Source organism: Pleurodeles waltl, chromosome 11 (genome assembly GCF_031143425.1).
Source record: "Pleurodeles waltl isolate 20211129_DDA chromosome 11, aPleWal1.hap1.20221129, whole genome shotgun sequence".
Lineage (NCBI taxonomy): Eukaryota > Metazoa > Chordata > Amphibia > Caudata > Salamandridae > Pleurodeles > Pleurodeles waltl.
The window spans coordinates 916,844,285-916,863,477 of record NC_090450.1 but is presented as its reverse complement, the minus strand read 5'-3'; the positions used below and the strand labels follow the sequence as shown (position 1 = coordinate 916,863,477).

Sequence of the window (19,193 nt, the reverse complement as noted above, 5' to 3'; positions counted from 1 at the left end):
AAGGAAGCCAAGTGATTGTTCGTTCGGACGGCACCCTGAGTCTTGAACGTCAGACACAGGAGCGGGAGGAGGCCAAACTGTTGGTTCAAACTGTCACATCGGAGGTGCCCTCCCGCTCCAGGTCCCCCTGTGTTGCAGGCAGACTGTCTCCGGATTTGAGCCCTGAGGGCACCTGAATGCTGCATTGGCCCTCTGGTCGGGACTGGAGCAACCTACTTTGGTTTTGGGGGATTCTTTGAGGTCTTCCCCCAGTTGTGCTCTCCTTCTCTCTCTGACCCCTCCCCTCTCTTTCTGATGCGGACTATGGATGGGAGGTAGCGGGGGTCCGGGTCAATGATTGTGCCGGGAGTTGCTGCGGAGTGGTGGAGCTGAGCTACCCCCCCCCCATTGTTGTTGGTTCTTCTAGTGGGTACAGTGTGTGTGCGGGACGGACGATTGGTGTGGGTGGAGTGTCGGAGTGCTGTCTGGACCTAAATCTAGCTATCGAGCGGGAGCGGCGATCGCCTCCCACTTCTGGCCTTAGAAGTGTTAGCGGGGTGCTCACTCAACTGGGCAGACACTAGTTGTGGGAGGTGTTTAGCCAGGGTGGAATGGGGAACTTATCTGTAGGTTCTTGTTAGAGTTGGAGTTCTGTATTTAACACTGTAAGCACTGTGAGTGTCCTCCTGTTTAGGGACATCAACTTGCCTGGTTGCGTGAGCATGAACCGGGGGATTATATGGCGGGGCCGTGGGCGATTGGGGTGGGGTGGGGGGGGGGGGGGGGGGGGGGGGGGTGGTGGGGGGACCGGAGTGGTGGTGAGGTGTGTGGAACAGATTAGACTATGGTGGGTACCATGGCACGCATAGTTACATGGAACATTAGGGGGTTAAAGTCCTGTGTGAATCGCTATAGAGTGCATACATACCTTCGGCGGCTTGGCGTAAGTATTGCTCTCCTGCAGGAGAGTCATTTGGTTGAGAATGAAGAGCAAAAAGTGCAGAAAAAGTGGAGGGGGCAGCTATATTCCGCAACCTATTCCTTCTGCGCTAGAGGGGTTTCAGTCTGGGTGGCCCTTGGGACTCCCTTTGTACTAAAAAGTCTAAAAGCAGACGTGCAGGGACGTTACATATTTCTTCATGGCTTACTTGATGGCCTTGAGATATGTCTGTTTAATATCTACGCCCCTAACACGGATGATGCGGGATTCTATCATCAGATACAACAGGAATTAATATAATTTACAGGGATACCCATATCCTCTGGGGAAAGGATTTTAGGGCAGCTGAGGGTCAACGCGCACCTGCGTGAGCACTTGCGAGTTATTTATGCTGCACCGAGGCCCAAATTCAGACGTACCTGAATGGTCTCCAGTTACCTCGCCTTACGGCAGCCCAGGCAGAGGAATTGGAAGGAGAGGTTTCATTGGACGACCTGGGCGAGACGTTGAGTGCTATGGCCTGGACGGGCTGCCAGTCGAATTTTATCGTACATATTCTGCTGTGCTTCTTCCTCGATTGTGGGAAATACTCCATGAGGCGTGAGGGGAGGGTATGCTACCGGTGCATATGCGAGAAGCTCCGATAGTTATGCTACCAAAGCCAGGAAAGGAGGTTGAGGACCCCAGCTCATATAGGCCTTTATCCATGCCGAATGTTGATGTTAAATTACCCGCTAAAGCGTTGGCCTCTCGGTTGAGTAGAGTGGTGATGCATTTAGTGCAGGGGGATCAATGCGGTTTTGTGCCGGGGAGGGGAACTCATATAAACATATGGCTCTTATCGCATATACTTCACGAGACTCGAGGCTCTGCGTTTCCCGCAGCTCTAGTGGCGCTAGATATGGAAAAAGGGTTTGACACCCTGTCATGGGACTACCTATAGGAGGTGTTGTGCAGCGTGGGTATGGTCCTGTCTTATCCTGGGTGTGTCTTTTGTACTCAGCGCCCCGGGAGAGAGTGCGTACAGGGGTGATGGTGTCAGACTCCTTTATGATTGAATGCGGCACACGGTAGGGTTGCCCCGGGTCGCCGCTGCTATTCGCGTTGGCCATGGAGCCCCTAGCTATTCAACCACGGACTGGCTTGGATGGTTGGGGTATCCAGGTGGTGGTGAGAACGCACATAATTTCATTGTATGCAGATGATGCTCTAGTGTTCGTATCAGTGCCTGAACAGGCGGTCCCCCCCTCTTGTTGGGAATGATGGATGATTTTGGGAGGGTGCCGAGTTTATGCGTTAACAGACACAAAACTGTGTTGTTCCCGATGGCAGGTCTGTCTGTGGTAGAGGCTTTGGAGTTGCCCCAATTGGGCTTAACCTGGGAGACTGAATCCTTTTCATATTTAGGCACCCGAGTTGCACATTCGCTGCAAATGCAATTCAATTTAAACCTGGGAAGAGTACTGGAGGGCATCCGTGCATCTGTTCAGTTTTGGACCTCTCTCCTACTATCGGTTATGGGTAGAGTCACGCGCATGCTTCCTCGATGCCTATACGTTATGCAGAATTCACTCTGTGAGCTCCCTCTTTCGATATTTCGACAACTAGATAAACTGCTCTTATCCTTAGTCTGGGCAGGCAAACGATGCAGAGTTCGCATGGGAATCCTGAAATTGTACCTAGCTTGGGACTGCCAGACTTATATTTATATTACTTGGCTGGGTTACTGCAGTACGTAGTCCGATGGTGTGAGGATGAGCCCAATTGGGAAAAGGATTTGTTAGCCGGCTCGGTCTGTGTGGAGCGCCTCCTGCATATACTAATGGGCGGCTCTAGGGTTCCGCAGGGCACCCCCTACCTTGTGGAACAGGTATCGAGGGCTTGGGAGAGTGCGGTGTCGCGGGCCCTACGTAAGGACCCATATGCTTGTCTGCTTCCCTTGTGGTGGATCCGGCCTTTTACTGAAGCTGCTGAAGTAATGGATTTTGCACAGTGGCATGCAGGGGGTTGTAACAATGCTGGTGACTTATATCAGAATGGCACGTTCATTACGAGGGAGGAGGCAGACTCCATGTTTGGTATAGATCCAAGACAGTTCTTACAACATGGGAACATCTCGCAGACGGTCAGAGACATTTGGATGTCCTTTCCAGAGGAGCCTGCTGAATCTCACCTCCTGGCATCATTGCTTGATCCTGGAGGTGATCGGGGCCTGCTATCCCGAACTTATAAAGCTCTCAAGGGTGACAGACTGACTGACCTTCAGGGGATTAGAGGGCAATGGGACACTTGTCTCTGAATGGTGCTCACGGATGGGGAATGGAATAGGACCCTTTCTTTGGTGCGGGATGCGACCAGCAACGCTAGGTTTAAGTTAATGCACTTTTATTACTTACATAGAGCATACCTGACATCTCAACGGTTAAATAGGATATTTCCCTCAAGACCTGATAGTTGTAACCGTTGTGGAGAGCAGTTGGCTACATTTGATCACATGGCATGGGTCTGTGGCTCTGTCCAACCTTATTGGCATCAAGTGGTGAAGACGCTAAGGGAGGTTACGGCTGCGAGTGTGCAGGTTACAATGAAGCGCTGCCTGCTGGGCCTGATCCCAGTTCCCAAAAAGGGTCGGAAAATGGCATATAGATTTGCACAGCTGGGGCTTTTACTGGTGAAACGGTGCATTGTGATTCGTTAGGCCAGCCCGCAACTCCAGCTACATGTTACTTGGTTAAGTGATTTAGTTGAATGGGCTACTGCAGAAGAATGCCGGTTGCGGAAGGTTCGATTAGATGAGTGTGCTGACCGAGATTTGGAACTCTGGTGTGCCATGATTCATGAGCGGACTGGTGTGCAGGAGAGCGAGGGTGCGAGTCCTTTGACTGATGCATCTGCCCACTGAGCCCTGGTCGGGGTTGAGCCTTGGGGTGCTGGGCCCGGGGATTCCAGCAGCACGAATGTGTGTCTTGGTGTGCCCAGGAGGGCATGCTCCCGGTCTTGCTCCTCAAGGGGGGTCACCGTGGGTGGCCCCATCCTCGCTTCCTTGGTCTGGCTACTGTGTCACTCTGGGATGCTGCTGTGTTCCCTTGCTGGGTCTCCCCCTCCCCCCGACCATACCTGTTGCACCAGATGAATGACGATCATTTGTAGCACTGTCCGCTGGTCTGTCTATGCTTACTATACTTACAGTGTACTGTTGTTGGTTAATATGTTATAGTGTACTGCATTGTCTCTGAAGGGGTGGGCTCTGCTCTGTCAGGCCACTGTGGAAGTCATGTTGGTTGGGTTCCCTAATCTAACAACACGGATGCCTTATCTCCCTATGCGTGCTTTGTCAGAGCAGTTAAGTGGGCCTGGATCTGAACTCTTCAAAATGTTATGAACATAAAAGGTGCGATTGGTCGGATCGCTCCCCTCCCCCGAAAGAACTATGTAATAATGTAGTACACAGTTGTATGTTTTTATCTTATGCATGCATAAACAAGTTTAAAAAAAAGGGGGGGGGGGGAAATTAAACAAAAAAGAGTGTGGAGAGCTCTATCAGCACCTGAATCTGGCTGTGAAAAGAAGACTGCCAATTCCACTGACTGATTTATGTGAAATGGTGAAACCACTTTGGGTAAAAATGTTGGATTTTTCCCAAGTACTATTTTGTTTTTGTGTACTTGGAAGGGTTCTTCTAAAGTGAATGCTTGAATTTCACTTACTCTTCTTAAGGAATTAACTGCTACCAGGAAAGCAACCTTCCATGAGAGAAACTGAAGAGCGCAAGAATGCATGGGTTCAAATGGTGGACCCATAAGTCTTGTGAGCACAATGTTAAGATTCCAAGCAGGAGCTGGTGGAGCCCTAGGTGGAATAACAGTTTTAAGACCTTCCATAAAAGGTTTTATGACAGGAATTCTAAACAAAGAGGTATGTTGTCTGTTTTGGAGGTAGGCTAATATTGCTGTTAAATGAATTTTGATAGACGGACATGCAAGATTTGCTTTCTGTCAATGAAGCAAATAACATACAATATCCTGTACTGATGCTTTAAGTGGATCAATGTTTTTAGGTTGGCAGTAATCTACAAAATATCTCCATTTATTTGCATAGCACTGCATGGTTGTAGGTTTACATGCTTGTTTTAGAATGTCCATACATTCTGATAGAAGCTGTAGGTATCTAAACTCTATGACCTCAGGAGCCAAATCGCCAGGCTGAGTATGCTGGGATAGGGATGCCTGATCTGACCCTTGTTTTGAGTCAATAGGTGTGGTCTGTTTGGGAGCTTGTGATATGGTACTACTGACAGATCCAATAGTGTTGTGTACCAGTGTTGACGTGCCCACGAGGGAGCAATGAGTATCATAGTGAGGGAAGTGTGGAGAAGGGGGGGGGAAAGCGTAAGCAAATAACCCTGACCAATTGATCCATAGAGCATTGCCCTTGGATTGAGGGTGTGGGTATCTGGATGCCAAGTTTTGCCATTTTGCATTCTAGCTGGTGGCAAAAAGGTCTATATTTGCTGTTCCCCACATCTGAAAGTAATACTGAATTACCTGTGGATTAATCTCCCTTTTTGTGTATTTGTTGCTGCGCCCTGCTTCAGAGATCCACTAGATGGTTGTGTATCCCTGGGATGTATTCCGCTAGCAGGTGAATGTGATTGTGAATTGCCCGTTTCCAAACTGTGCTAGAAGAGACAAATAGGATGAGAGTGTCCACCTCCTGAGTTCGCAGATAATACACTGTTGTCATGTCTGTCCTTATTGAGGCTGTTTTGTGTACGGTCTGCAGTTGGAATGCTTTGATGGCTAAGAACATAGCCAGCAATTCCAAGTGCTGCTGGATTGAGTCCCATACCCCCTGTACTGTATTGTAAGATTGTTGAGATGGGCTCCCCAACCGGTCATTGATGCATCTGTGGTGATTATGGTTTGTGGCACAGGGTCCTGAAATAGCCGCCCTTTTGATAAGTTGGTGTGATTCCACTATTGTAGAAATTTGTAAGTTTGGCAGTCCAACTACACTAGATCCTGTAGTTGACCCTGTGTCTGAGACCATTGTTGCGAGAGACACTGTTGCATTGGACTCATGTTTAAATATGCATTGGGCACTATTGCTATGCAGGTTGCCATCAGTCCCAATAACCTCATGACAAATCTTACAGTGTAAGTCTGACTGACCTGAAAATGGGATATGAGAGTGTGAAACTCTTGGATTAGTTGTGGATTTGGGTAAGCTAATGCTGACCGAGTGATCAGAATTGCTCCTAGATAAGGTTGAATTTGTGCTGGCTGAAGGTGAGATTTCTAGTAATTGATTGTGAACCCTAATTTGTGTAGGGTATCTATTGTGTACTGTGTGTGTGCTGTTGACAGTTTCGAATGGTGCTTGCTTTTATTAACCAGTCGTCCAGATAAGGGAAGAGATGTATGAACTGTCTTCTGCGGTATGCCACAACTACTGCTAGACATTTTGTGAACACCCTTGGTGCTGTTGTTACTCCAAAGGGTAGTACTTTGAATTGATAGTGCTTGCCCGTAACCACAAACCTTAAATACTTGCAGTGTGCTGGATGTATAGGAATGTGGAAGTAAGCATCCTTTAGACCTAATGTGGTCATGTAGTCTTGTTTTTCTAACAAGGGAATGATATCCTGTAGAGAGACCATGTGGAAATGCTCTGACAGGATATATTGATTTAGAGGTCTGAGATCAAGAATTGGTCTGAGAATGCCATCCTTTTTTGGTATGAGGAAGTATAGAGACTATACCCCTGTCCCTTGCTGACTGATGGAAACCATCTCTATTGCACCTTTGAATAGAAGAGATTCTACCTCTTGTTTTAATAGAGCAATGTGTTCACGGGAAAGCCTGTGTGAACGGGATGGAATGTGTGGTGGAGTGGAGATAAGTTCTAGGCAATAATCACTCTGGATAATTGACAGTATCCATTGATCTGCTGTAATTTGTTGCCAGTGAGGATGGAAATATTGCAGTCTTCCTCCCACAGGAGATGTATGCTGTTTGGGGATGCAGGGAAAGTCACTGCTTTGATGAGGTGCAGGCACCTCTTGTGACAGGGGATTTACCTCTGGATCTGAAAGTGTGCCCTCTATAAGAGGCCCTGAAAGATCCCCTGGGATAATATTGTTTTCCCTGTTTTTGTTTGGACATAGAGGCCTCTGAAGTTTGTGGCTTAAACCCTCCTCTAAATTGAGGTTTATTAAATGAGCCCCGAAAAGGTGTTGTTAAAAGGGCTCCCATGGCCTTTGCTGTCTCTGAATCCTTTTATAACTTGTCAATGGTTGTATCCAAGTCCAGGCCAAAGAGTTGCTGCTTATTAAAAGGCATGTTAAGGACCGCTTGTATTTCAGGCTTAAAGCCAGAGGACCTCAACCAAGCAGGTCTCCTAATTGTGGCGCTGGTGTTTATTCCCAGCTGCCGTATCAGCCGCGTCAAATGCTGATCGGATCCGATTATTATCAACGGCTTGTCCTTCTTCCACTACTTGTTGTGCTCTTTTCTGGTGTTCCTTTGGGAGTTACTGCAGGAACTCCTGCATCTCATCCGACTGTGCTCTGTCCTACTTAGCTAAAAGAGCTTGGGAGTTAGCAATTCACCACTGATTTGCAACCCAAGTTGCTACTCTTGCCTGCTGCATCAAATGTGTGGCTATTTTCATCAGGGGGAGGAGCATCCCCTGTGGACTGGCTATTTGCCCATTTTCTGGCTGCAGTGACTACAACGGAATCTGGCGGTAACTGCTGTGAAATAAAAACTAGATCAGATGGTGCCGCTCTATATATTTTGTTTCTCATTTATTCTAGGTGTTAATACCCTGGCATTCACTGGTTCTTTCAAAATCTCATTGGCATGTTTTAACATGCCCGGTAACATTGGCAAACATTGATATTGTTTGTGAGTTGAGGAAAGTGTGTTAAATAGAAAATCCTCTTCTATTGGCTCAGAGTGCATCTGTACGCTGTGATAGGCAGCTGCTCTGGTGATGACCTGATTATAGGATGTGGTATCCTCAGGTGGAGACGGTCTTGTGGGATACAAATTAGGATCATTTAGTGGCATTGGGTCAGTCATATATGTTCCATGGATCAATGTTCTAAAAGTACTACCACCCATATAGTCCTAATGTGAAGAAGCATGAGATTGTGTGGGTGAAGTTGGTGGTGGTGGAGTATGAGGTGGTGGAGAAGAAGGAAGATAAGGTGAATGCGGTGGAGAATGCTGTAGTGTCTTTGGCTTCTCTTTACGTTTAAAGATTTTCGCCGGTAAAGGGCCAGTATCCTAACTCTTGGAATGCTAGTTTCCTCTTTGTAATTGAAGGAGGAGAGGCAATAATCTTTCCAGTCTCTTTCTGGATTTGAATCCTCCTTTGTTTTTGGTTCATGACCTCAAGAATGGGTCTAATGTCTGTTTCATCTGCCTCCTGTTCTGAAGATGAAACCTGTTTTCTGCCCCCTAATGAATGCTCCGAAAGCTTGGTGGCAGCATGCTTAATAGAGGCCGAAAAAGTGGTCTGATCGGTAGAGGAAAGTGTTTTCGGCTCCGAAGTAGGGCTTTGATGTTTCGACTACGAAGAGGCGCATGGATGTTTCGGCTCTGATGTGGTATGAAGGGTCTCGGTTCCGAAATGGAAGCCTTCCATCTTTTGATCCAATGCTGAAACAGGCGTGACAGTCTGCTCGTGGGAGTGCGTCTTGGCCTTTTTCGGCGCTGAACCAGAGGGTCAGTCGACGATCTGTTGTTTTCGGGTCGAACCATGGCCAGCCAGCAGTGGCAGACTCAAGGCCTTTTGTGATTTCTTAGTTTGTTTTTTATGGGAAGGGGCTTATCTGAATCTCGGTCAGAGTCAGTCTCGAATGGAGACTGCAGTCTGTGCCTGTTCCACACCAAAGATGTTGGGTGTTCATTTGGTGGACTTTGTGGCCATCTCTAACCGCCTTGCTCTTCGATCTTGTAAGCTCTTCTTTGATCGAAAGGACTGACATGCCTCAAAGGTCTCTTCTTTGTGGTCGGGAGAAAGCAGAGGTTGCATACTGAATGCTAGTCGGTGTAGGGGAACTTGGTGTGGCACAGAAGACAGATCGAAATGGAGTCCGATCCATCAGCCTATGGTTCAGTAGGCCCAAAAAGGCCAGAAAAGGGTGGTCAATCGATCCAAACGCTACAATCGGATCAAATGTAGTCAGATATGTGTTTGAAAACGATACCAACGTTAAGAAAAAGGAAAGAGAAGTTCAGATAGTAGAGAACCGAAAGTACCGGAGCGAAAGGGAACAAGTCCAACCCAGATAGCAGAAAGAAAACAATCTAACAAAGGACTCTATGTCCATGTGCACTATCACCGAGAGGAAGAGTCACTCGATCCTGTGACTCGAAAAAAGTTGCTAAGGAAAAACAACTTGTAACACTCCGAGCCCAACACTAGATGTCGATATATGCATAGCATGTGTATCTGCAGCTACACATGCCATTGAATATATATATGAGAGAGAGAGAGAGAGAGCGCGCGACAGAGAAAGAGCGCGCGTACGAGATACACAGATTATTTTATGCCTAGCATGTATATAGGTCACTACATAGTTTTCAAATAATTTATTTGAATGGATCTCTGTTTAATTTATGTAAATAACACAACAACAATTGTATCTTTAAGTGCTTCACTACTGCAATATTGAGGAAAACAAAAAAATATAGAACAAAACAATATAAATATACACAAATAAATAAGCGTTTACGTACAGCAACATCTGAAAGTCTGATTTTCTATCTATACATACTTGAACATATGGAATTTTATGCAACAATTTTATATTTCTTTGTTATTTTACTTATAGATGTATACTTTTTCTATGTTGTTACACATATATATATATATATATATATATATATATATATATATATATATATATATATATATAACCCTTTCTAGACTCTTCCCTCCTCTTTCCCTCCTTCACTCTCCCCAAATCGCATTTTATCACTATGATCTCCAAAATAACACTTCCAAGACTCTTACCTTCTGTATCAAGTCTGTACTCTTCCTAAACCTCATTTTACTACAAGGATATCCGTAATAAACCTTTCTAGACTTTTCCTTCCTCTAGCCCTCCTTTGACTCAGCCCAATCCCATTCCTGTTGAGCCCTGTGTGAAGAGTTATATTTTGTAAACATAGTTACATTCTAAAAATGCTTTGCACACCTTCATCGTCTTCTTCAATGGAGATGGATGGACGGATTCTCTTTTGGTCTACTCCTAATGCAGTCTCTGGCGGTTCTTTCCTTTTTACCTATTAAAAACAAAATTTACTGTCACAAACTAAACACTGTAGAGTTTCTCATGACAAAAGTCTTCTATTTACTGTAGCTATCCACTGCCCTCATCTCCAAGTCATTAAGTTTCTAAGATATTTCATATCCCACATTGTTCCTTCAAACATCAAGCCCGCCATTCAAAACATTTTTTTAATGTCTTAATAGTATAAGAACCTATAAACTATGAAGTAACAAATACAAGGGACACTTTGGTATCAAATGTGAATGTACACTTCATGTGAAAACCACTTGAAACTTGTTTTCTTGATGGTCAATGTCAAACATCAATGTTTCTAGTAACCTCAGAGATACTTGTATCGCCAAGTCTGCAACGTTATCACTATTACAATTTAGTCACAGTACACATATTGAACACGGTAGGGACTGGCAATCAACTTCCTCATCACGAGGGGGTCCTAAATAAATGTCATGAAATATCCCAAGTTCTTACTTAAAACCACCGATATGTAAATAGGCCTATTTGCGCCCATCCCCTCAAAAACAACATGACAATAGTTGCAAAATTATGCCATTTGCAAGGCTCTCACGGAAACTAATTACAAATGTATGAAAACTAGCACAGCCTGTGATCATGCAGCAGAAGGCAGTTCCCTCTTTAAATAACCACCCTTACAAGCAAAGGCATTCGAGATGCATCGCTTCAATATATCAAGTACGGAACATATATTCCCAGGTCCTGCTCTGGCCAAGTCACCAAGTATAAGGCTGCTATACCTCTAAAAGAAACTCTATTATCATCATTTTGAAAAACAACCTGCAAACTATATACTTGAGAACTCACAAGGCCTATGGGCCATAAGCCAGAAGTACCACGTCAATGTGCTTAATTGTTTCTTAATAACAGTTATACATAACAGAACCTTTTTCACCCCTTGCTGACCAGTATAATGAAAATGTCACTTACCCAGTGTACATCTGTTCGTGGCATCAGTCGCAGTAGATTCGCATGTTCTGCAATAGCTCGCCATCTGGTGTTGGGCCGGAGTGTTACAAGTTGTTTTTCTTCGAAGAAGTCTTTCGAGTCACGGGACCGAGTGACTCCTCCTTTTGTCTCCATTGCGCATGGGCGTCGACTCCATCTTCGATTGTTTTTCCCCGCAGAGGGTGAGGTAGGAGTTGAATTGTAGTAATAGTGCCCATGCAATGGAGTGACTAAGTATGCACCTATTTAAGGTTGAGATGATACATATATAAATAATTGAAGGTAACTTCCAAACTGCTACAGGCTCCCGGGGAGGCGGGTGGGCACATGCGAATCTACTGCGACTGATGCCACGAACAGATGTACACTGGGTAAGTGACATTTTCAGTTCGATGGCATCTGTCGCTGTAGATACGCATGTTCTGCAATAGACTAGTAAGCAGTTATTTCCCCAAAAGCGGTGGATCAGCCTGTAGGAGTGGAAGTAGTCTGAAATAATGTCCTTAATACAGCTTGACCTACTGTGGCTTGTTGTGCGGATAACACGTCTACACAGTAGTGCTTGGTGAATGTGTGAGGCGTAGACCATGTGGCTGCCTTACATATTTCTTGCATTGGGATGTTTCCTAGAAAGGCCATGGTAGCACCTTTCTTTCTGGTTGAGTGTGCCCTTGGTGTAATGGGCAGCTGTCGTTTAGCTTTAAGGTAGCAGATTTGGATGCATTTAACTATCCATCTGGCTATACCTTGTTTTGAAATTGGGTTTCCTGCATGAGGTTTTTGAAATGCAATAAAGAGTTGTTTAGTCTTTCTGATGTTCTTTGTTCTGTCAATGTAATACATTAATGCTCTTTTGACATCTAATGTATGTAGTGCCCTTTCAGCTACGGTATCTGGCTGTGGAAAGAACACTGGAAGTTCCACTGTTTGATTTAGATGGAACGGTGAAATAACCTTTGGCAAAAATTTAGGATTGGTCCTTAGGACGACTTTATTTTTGTGTAGTTGTATAAAAGGTTCCTGTATAGTAAACGCCTGAATCTCGCTTACTCTTCTCAGGGAAGTAATGGCGATGAGAAATGCCACCTTCCAGGTTAGGAACTGTATGTCGCAGGAGTGCATGGGTTCAAAAGGTGGACCCATAAGTCTAGTTAGGACAACATTTAGGTTCCATGAAGGAACAGGTAGTGTTCTTGGTGGTATAATTCTCCTAAGGCCCTCCATGAATGCTTTAATGACTGGTATTTTATATAGGGAAGTTGAATAGGTAGTCTGCAGGTATGCAGATATTGCTGCAAGGTGAATCTTAATGGAAGAGAAAGCTAGGTTAGATTTTTGTAAGTGAAGCAAGTAACCCACTACATGTTCTGGAGTTGTGTGTAATGGTTGTATTTGATTAATATGGCAGTAGCAAACAAACCTCTTCCATTTACTTGCATAGCAGTGCCTGGTGGATGGCCTTCTTGCTTGTTTTATGACTTCCATACATTCTTGGGTAAGTTGTAAGTGCCCGAATTCTAGGATTTCAGGAGCCAGATTGCTAGATTCAGCGATGCTGGATCTGGGTGTCTGATCTTTTGGTTGTGCTGTGTCAACAGATCTGGCCTGTTGGGCAATTTGATGCAGGGTACCACTGATAGGTCTAGCAGCGTTGTGTACCAGGGTTGCCTTGCCCAAGTTGGTGCTATCAATATGAGTTTGAGTTTGCTTTGACTGAGTTTGTTTACCAGGTAAGGAAGGAGAGGGAGAGGAGGAAAAGCGTAAGCAAATATCCCTGACCAGTTCATCCATAGGGCATTGCCTTGGGATTGTTTGTGTGGGTATCTGGATGCGAAGTTTTGGCATTTTGCGTTCTCCCTTGTCGCAAACAAGTCTATCTGAGGTGTTCCCCAGAGTTTGAAATAAGTGTTCAGTATTTGGGGGTGAATTTCCCATTCGTGGACCTGTTGGTGATCTCGAGAGAGATTGTCTGCGAGTTGATTTTGTATCCCTGGTATAAACTGTGCAATTAGGCGAATTTGGTTGTGAATTGCCCAATGCCAAATTTTTTGTGCTAGCAGGCTTAACTGCGTGGAGTGCGTCCCTCCCTGCTTGTTTAGATAATACATTGTTGTTATGTTGTCTGTTTTGACGAGAATGTATTTGTGAACTATTATTGGTTGGAAAGCTTTTAGTGCTTGAAAAACTGCTAGAAGTTCTAGGTGATTGATATGCAGTTTTGTTTGATGTACGTTCCATTGTCCTTGTATGCTGTGTTGATTGAGGTGTGCTCCCCACCCTGTCATGGAAGCATCTGTTATTACGTATTGTGGCACTGGGTCTTGGAAAGGCCGCCCCTTGTTTAAATTTATGTTGTTCCACCACAGAAGCGAGAGGTAAGTTTGGCGGTCTATTAACACCAGATCTAGAAGGTGACCCTGTGCTTGAGACCACTGTGATGCTAGGCATTGTTGTAAGGGCCTCATGTGCAGTCTTGCGTTTGGGACAATGGCTATGCATGATGACATCATGCCTAGGAGTTGTAATACCATCTTTGCCTGTATCTTTTGTGTTGGATACATGCGTTGTATGATGGTGTTGAAATTTTGAATTCTTTGTGGACTTGGAGTGGCTACTCCTTTTGATGTGTCTATTATGGCTCCTAGGTATTGTTGTACCTTGCGTGGCTGAATTTTGGATTTTGTGAAATTGACGGTGAACCCTAGTTTGAAGAGGGTTTGTATGATATGATTTGTGTGATTTGAGCACTCTATTAACGAATGGGCTTTGATTAGCCAGTCGTCTAGATATGGGAACACATGTATTTGCTGCCTTCTTATGTGTGCTGCGACCACTGCTAGACATTTGGTAAAGACTCTTGGTGCGGTTGTTAATCCGAAAGGCAGTACCTTGAATTGGTAATGTATTCCTTTGAATACAAACCTTAGGTATTTCCTGTGCGATGGGTGTATTGGTATATGGAAATAAGCATCCTTGAGGTCTAAAGTTGCCATGTAGTCGTGCAGTTTTAGCAATGGCAATACTTCTTGTAGTGTGACCATGTGGAAGTGGTCTGATTTGATGAAAGTGTTCACTACTCTGAGGTCTAGGATTGGTCTCAGCGTTTTGTCCTTCTTTGGTATCAGAAAGTACAGTGAGTAAACTCCTGTGTTTATTTGTGTGTTTGGCACTAATTCGATTGCATTCTTTTGCAATAGTGCCTGCACTTCTATCTCCAGGAGATTGGAATGGTGTGTTGTTAAATTTTGTGCTTTTGGTGGTATGTTTGGAGGGAATTGTAGAAATTCTATGCAATAACCATGTTGGATAATTGCTAGAACCCAAGTGTCTGTAGTGATTTCCTCCCATGCTTTGTAATGATGACCTATTCTTCCCCCCACTGGTGTTGTGTGGAGGGGGTGAGTGACATGTGAGTCATTGTTTAGTAGTAGGGGTTTTGGGGCTTTGAAATCTCCCTCTATTTCTAGGGAATTGCCCTCCTCTATATTGTCCCCGAAAACCTCCTCTATACTGTCCCTGGTAAGTGGACGGTGTTGCTTGTGAGGTGCTGGCTTGTGTGCTTTGACCCCGAAACCCCCCTCGAAAGGGCGTTTTACGGAATGTGCTGTAATTCCCTCTGCTCTGCGGGGAGTAGAGTGCGCCCATGGCTTTGGCAGTGTCTGTATCTTTTTTGAGTTTCTCAATCGCTGTGTCCACTTCTGGACCGAACAGTTCTTTTTCATTAAAAGGCATATTGAGAACTGCTTGTTGAATCTCTGGTTTAAATCCAGACGTTCGGAGCCATGCATGCCTTCTGATAGTTACAGATGTATTAATTGTCCGTGCAGCTGTATCTGCAGCGTCCATGGAGGAACGTATCTGGTTGTTGGAGATGGTCTGTCCCTCCTCAACCACTTGTTTTGCCCTATTTTGGAAGTCTTTGGGCAGATGTTCAATGAGATGTTGCATCTCGTCCCAGTGGGCTCTGTCATAGCGCGCAAGTAGTGTCTGGGAGTTCGCGATGCGCCACTGGTTTGCAGCTTGTGCTGCGACTCTCTTACCAGCTGCATCGAACTTGCGGCTTTCTTTATCTGGGGGTGGTGCATCTCCAGATGTGTGAGAGTTGGCCCTTTTCCTAGCTGCTCCTACAACAACAGAGTCTGGTGGCAGCTGTGTTGTGATGAAAACCGGGTCCGTAGGAGGCGGCTTATACTTTTTTTCCACCCTTGGTGTGATTGCCCTACTTTTGACCGGGTCCTTAAATATGTCTTTTGCGTGCCGGAGCATACCAGGGAGCATAGGCAGGCTTTGGTAGGAGCTGTGGGTGGAGGAGAGTGTGTTGAACAAGAAATCATCCTCGACCTGTTCTGAGTGGAGGCTTACGTTGTGAAATTGTGCTGCTCTAGCCACCACCTGAGAGTACGCGGTGCTGTCTTCTGGTGGAGATGGTTTTGTAGGGTATGCCTCTGGGCTGTTATCTGACACTGGGGCGTCGTATAGGTCCCATGCGTCCTGGTCTTGGTCACCCTGGCTCATGGTGGTGTGAGCTGGGGAGTGTGATGGCGTTTGTGCTGGTGAAACGTTAATCACGGGCGGAGGAGAGGGTGGTGGTGTAACTCTTTTCACCACTTTTGGTTGTGGTGCTTGTTCCGTCTGGAACTCCAACCTTCTCTTTCTCCTAATGGGGGGAAGGGTGCTTATTTTTCCTGTCCCCTGCTGAATGAAGATACGCTTTTGCGTATGGTCCACATCAGTTGCTTGTAGCTCTTCCTCAAACCTATGCTTTTGTATTTGGGAGGTTAGCGAGTGCTCTTCTGTATAAGAGCCCGAAGCTGGGTCGCTTGCAGTTTGTTTCGGCATCGAAACTTTGTCTGCGTGTTTTTTCGGCTCCGAGGTGACTTTTTTCCTTTTCGGGGCCGAAACCTCTCGGCGTCGATCTGTTTCGGTGCCGCTGTCTCGGCGTCGAGCCGTGTCCACACCGGCATCTCGGTGTCGAGGCTTGTCTCCAGCACTTTCTCGGTCCCGAGAAGGCTGCGTGCCGGTGTCTCGACCGGAGTCGGACGATCTCGGCACTGTTTGGGCCTTTTTCGGTGCCGACGGTCGGTCACCGAATTTATGGGTCGAGCCATGGCCTGGTGGCAGTGGCATCCCCTGGGCCTTGTAAATGTTTCTTTGTGTGGTTTTCGACGTCTTACTCACGGTTTGTGTATCGTCGAATCCTTCGGAGTCTGAGTCTTGGATCGAGAAGGTACCTTCCTCTTCCTGTTCCTCGAACTCCCGTTGGGCTGTCGGTGCGGACGCCATTTGAAGTCTTCTGGCTCGACGGTCTCGGAGTGTTTTTCGGGACCGGAACGCACGACAGGCCTCGCAGGTGTCTTCGCTGTGCTCAGGTGACAGGCACAGGTTGCAGACCAAGTGTTGGTCTGTGTAGGGGTATTTATTGTGGCATTTGGGGCAGAAACGGAACGGGGTCCGTTCCATCGGCGTTCCTCAGCACGCGGTCGGGCCGACCAGGCCCCGACGGAGGATCGAAAAACTACCCCGAAGGGCACCGGAGCTCTTCGATCTTCGATGCGGTGTTGAATCTAAGTACGCCGATCCCGAACGCAACAATACCGACGAAAATCTTCCGAAATTAACTATTTTTTCCGTTCCGAAACTCGGAGCGACAGGAACACGTCCGAACCCGATGGCGGAAAAAAAACAATCGAAGATGGAGTCGACGCCCATGCGCAATGGAGACAAAAGGAGGAGTCACTCGGTCCCGTGACTCGAAAGACTTCTTCGAAGAAAAACAACTTGTAACACTCCGGCCCAACACCAGATGGCGAGCTATTGCAGAACATGCGTATCTACAGCGACAGATGCCATCGAACATATAGTTTTTACTGGCCTTTTCTATAAATAAACACAACTTGCAGACAAAATAGAACGGCTGTATAGCATGCTATATCAGGACAGTTTTCTTTCTAAATTTTACCTTAAAAGATGGCAACCGGATGGCCCCACGAAGGCCAATGCCCAGTCCAATTCCTTCATAGCCCAGCCCTTCTCCCTTATTCCAGCTCTCAAGAAGGCGTGAAGTTATTTGGTCCTTTGGCTTTGGTTTCTCTTCCTCTTTGCACTCTCCGGATTTCACAGGGGTGAGTGATGCCTTAAAAAACGGAGGGGAATACAGTCATACAAATGAGTTTTTCCAGCATCACAGACCTCTCGGAAGTCTTTCTGGGCTTCTTTTACACTTTATCTAACACAGGATCATAAAGAAGGGGCAATGTATTCAATGAAGCATTAGTCTCAAATATATATTTTTCAAAACTTAGCAACACTTGTTCGGTTGAATTCACAGAAAGTTTTAACTTGCTGATGAAATGGAAGACCGGGAGGAATCTTTACAAAAAAATAAAATTAAAAAAAAAACAAAAAAGCAACTATACATAGAGTAAAATGCATGAAACCGTACAGATACAAAGACAGAATCAAAGAACAGAAAGAACACTCTTTAGACCTAAACTTCTCAGTATTATTACGTGTTTCCCTATGAAATCATCATTCGAATGGTCCCTCTAAAACAGAAATCAATTGTTAGGGCAGGAGAGGGCAATCGAGCACTTGAGCATTTCTGCTTGTCCATTATTAGCCAGGAGGTGTTGCTCTGAAAGCAATCCATAATACTGTTCCCTGGGCTCACTTTTTCATTGTGGTTGTATGGCAGAATGGCTGCCAGGTGTTATAATGCATATAGCAAACAAACAAAATGCCAGAAAAGATTGACAACCTTTTATAAAGGTCCCCAATCTGGAATAAATTTGCATTAAAATCAAAATGTTTACCAGCATTTAAATCTTCACTGTAATCTTCACTGTAAGTAAGAACATTATGCATCACCAAGCCAGCTGCACATAGAAGAGGCTTCTCCAAAACTTTGGGCTTTGATATGCATGCCTTATAATTAAAGATGGAGATTCCGGAGTTAACGATTCTTGCTCGTAACTCCATCCCAACTATCGGGCACCACAGGCTTTTACCTCTTCAATGGGGATCATCATGCTGAATCAAGACTGAATTAAAGTGTCCAACTTCACGTTTTCTCAGGTTATGGAGCCGTTCCTGCTTTCAAGACGGGGGGGGGGGGGGGGGGGAGATGTATCTCAACAGTTCGGTTTCACAGTGTGCCTTACATGTAGAATACCATTCTAGCTGACTCCTAACAAGGTCTTTTGCAGGGATTACTGTTGTTCCAACGAACCAGTCTGTGAAATGGGTGAGCTACTTGCTAAGGCATTACTATCTACAGCAACACTGGGTCCTGCTTAGTACTCTCATCATCTCAACCAAGGAGATGCGACCAGGAGGTCTCTTCAAATCACTCTTACCAAGTGGCAAACTGTCTATCTAGACTTAACATTCAAAAGTAAATTGAAATAACTAATTGAAAGTGACGGAAAATACAATACATTTGAAAACTCTGGCAAAACAGTTTAGTTTGAGGGACTATTCTCTTGTAAGTGAGCATTCAGCATGATTGTCTGCTAAGCATAAAATATGTTCAAGTGTATTCCCTCTTACTAGGAAATGTCCCAGTCCTGTGTCAGTTCAAATACGAGTCACTCTATAGAGAACATATATGTGTGATTGTGTTCTCATAGCACAATATGCAATACCTACCCAACTCCATTGTGAGGGAATGTGTATTACCCTATCTCAGTCAACATGTCAGCCAGCCAGGATCGATATACAGTGTAGACCAAAGTCTACATTTTAAGCTGCCTAGCCAAGAAATTTGAAACGACTGCATTTTACATCACACTGGAGCTATCTGAATAAAATAGAAGGACATAATTGGAAAAAGCTTACTTTTGCCTCTCCTCAAACCAACCGTATACCCATGTAAATAAAGTACCTATGATTACCGGCACAACATACCATCTGTCTTAATAAAAAAATAAAAGATGACCAATTGTACACACTATTATTTCCATTTGCTCGTCGCATGGCAATTACAATAAGTGTTTCCATAACCAAGAG

The 19,193-nt window shown here is 45.3% G+C and overlaps 1 protein-coding gene across 4 annotated transcripts in view; it reads right to left on the bottom strand.

Annotated features, from left to right (window-relative positions):
- SETD1B (SET domain containing 1B, histone lysine methyltransferase) overlaps positions 1-19,193 on the bottom strand; it is a 314,507-nt gene that overhangs the window by 159,225 nt on the left and 136,089 nt on the right. For all 4 annotated transcript variants that reach the window (XM_069214916.1, XM_069214917.1, XM_069214914.1 and 1 more), the window contains exons 8-9: positions 17,146-17,319; positions 10,131-10,218 (exon numbers count right to left, since the gene is read on the bottom strand). In XM_069214916.1, coding sequence (XP_069071017.1) covers positions 10,131-10,218; positions 17,146-17,319 — 262 coding nt within the window. The remainder of the gene's footprint in view (positions 1-10,130; positions 10,219-17,145; positions 17,320-19,193) is intronic.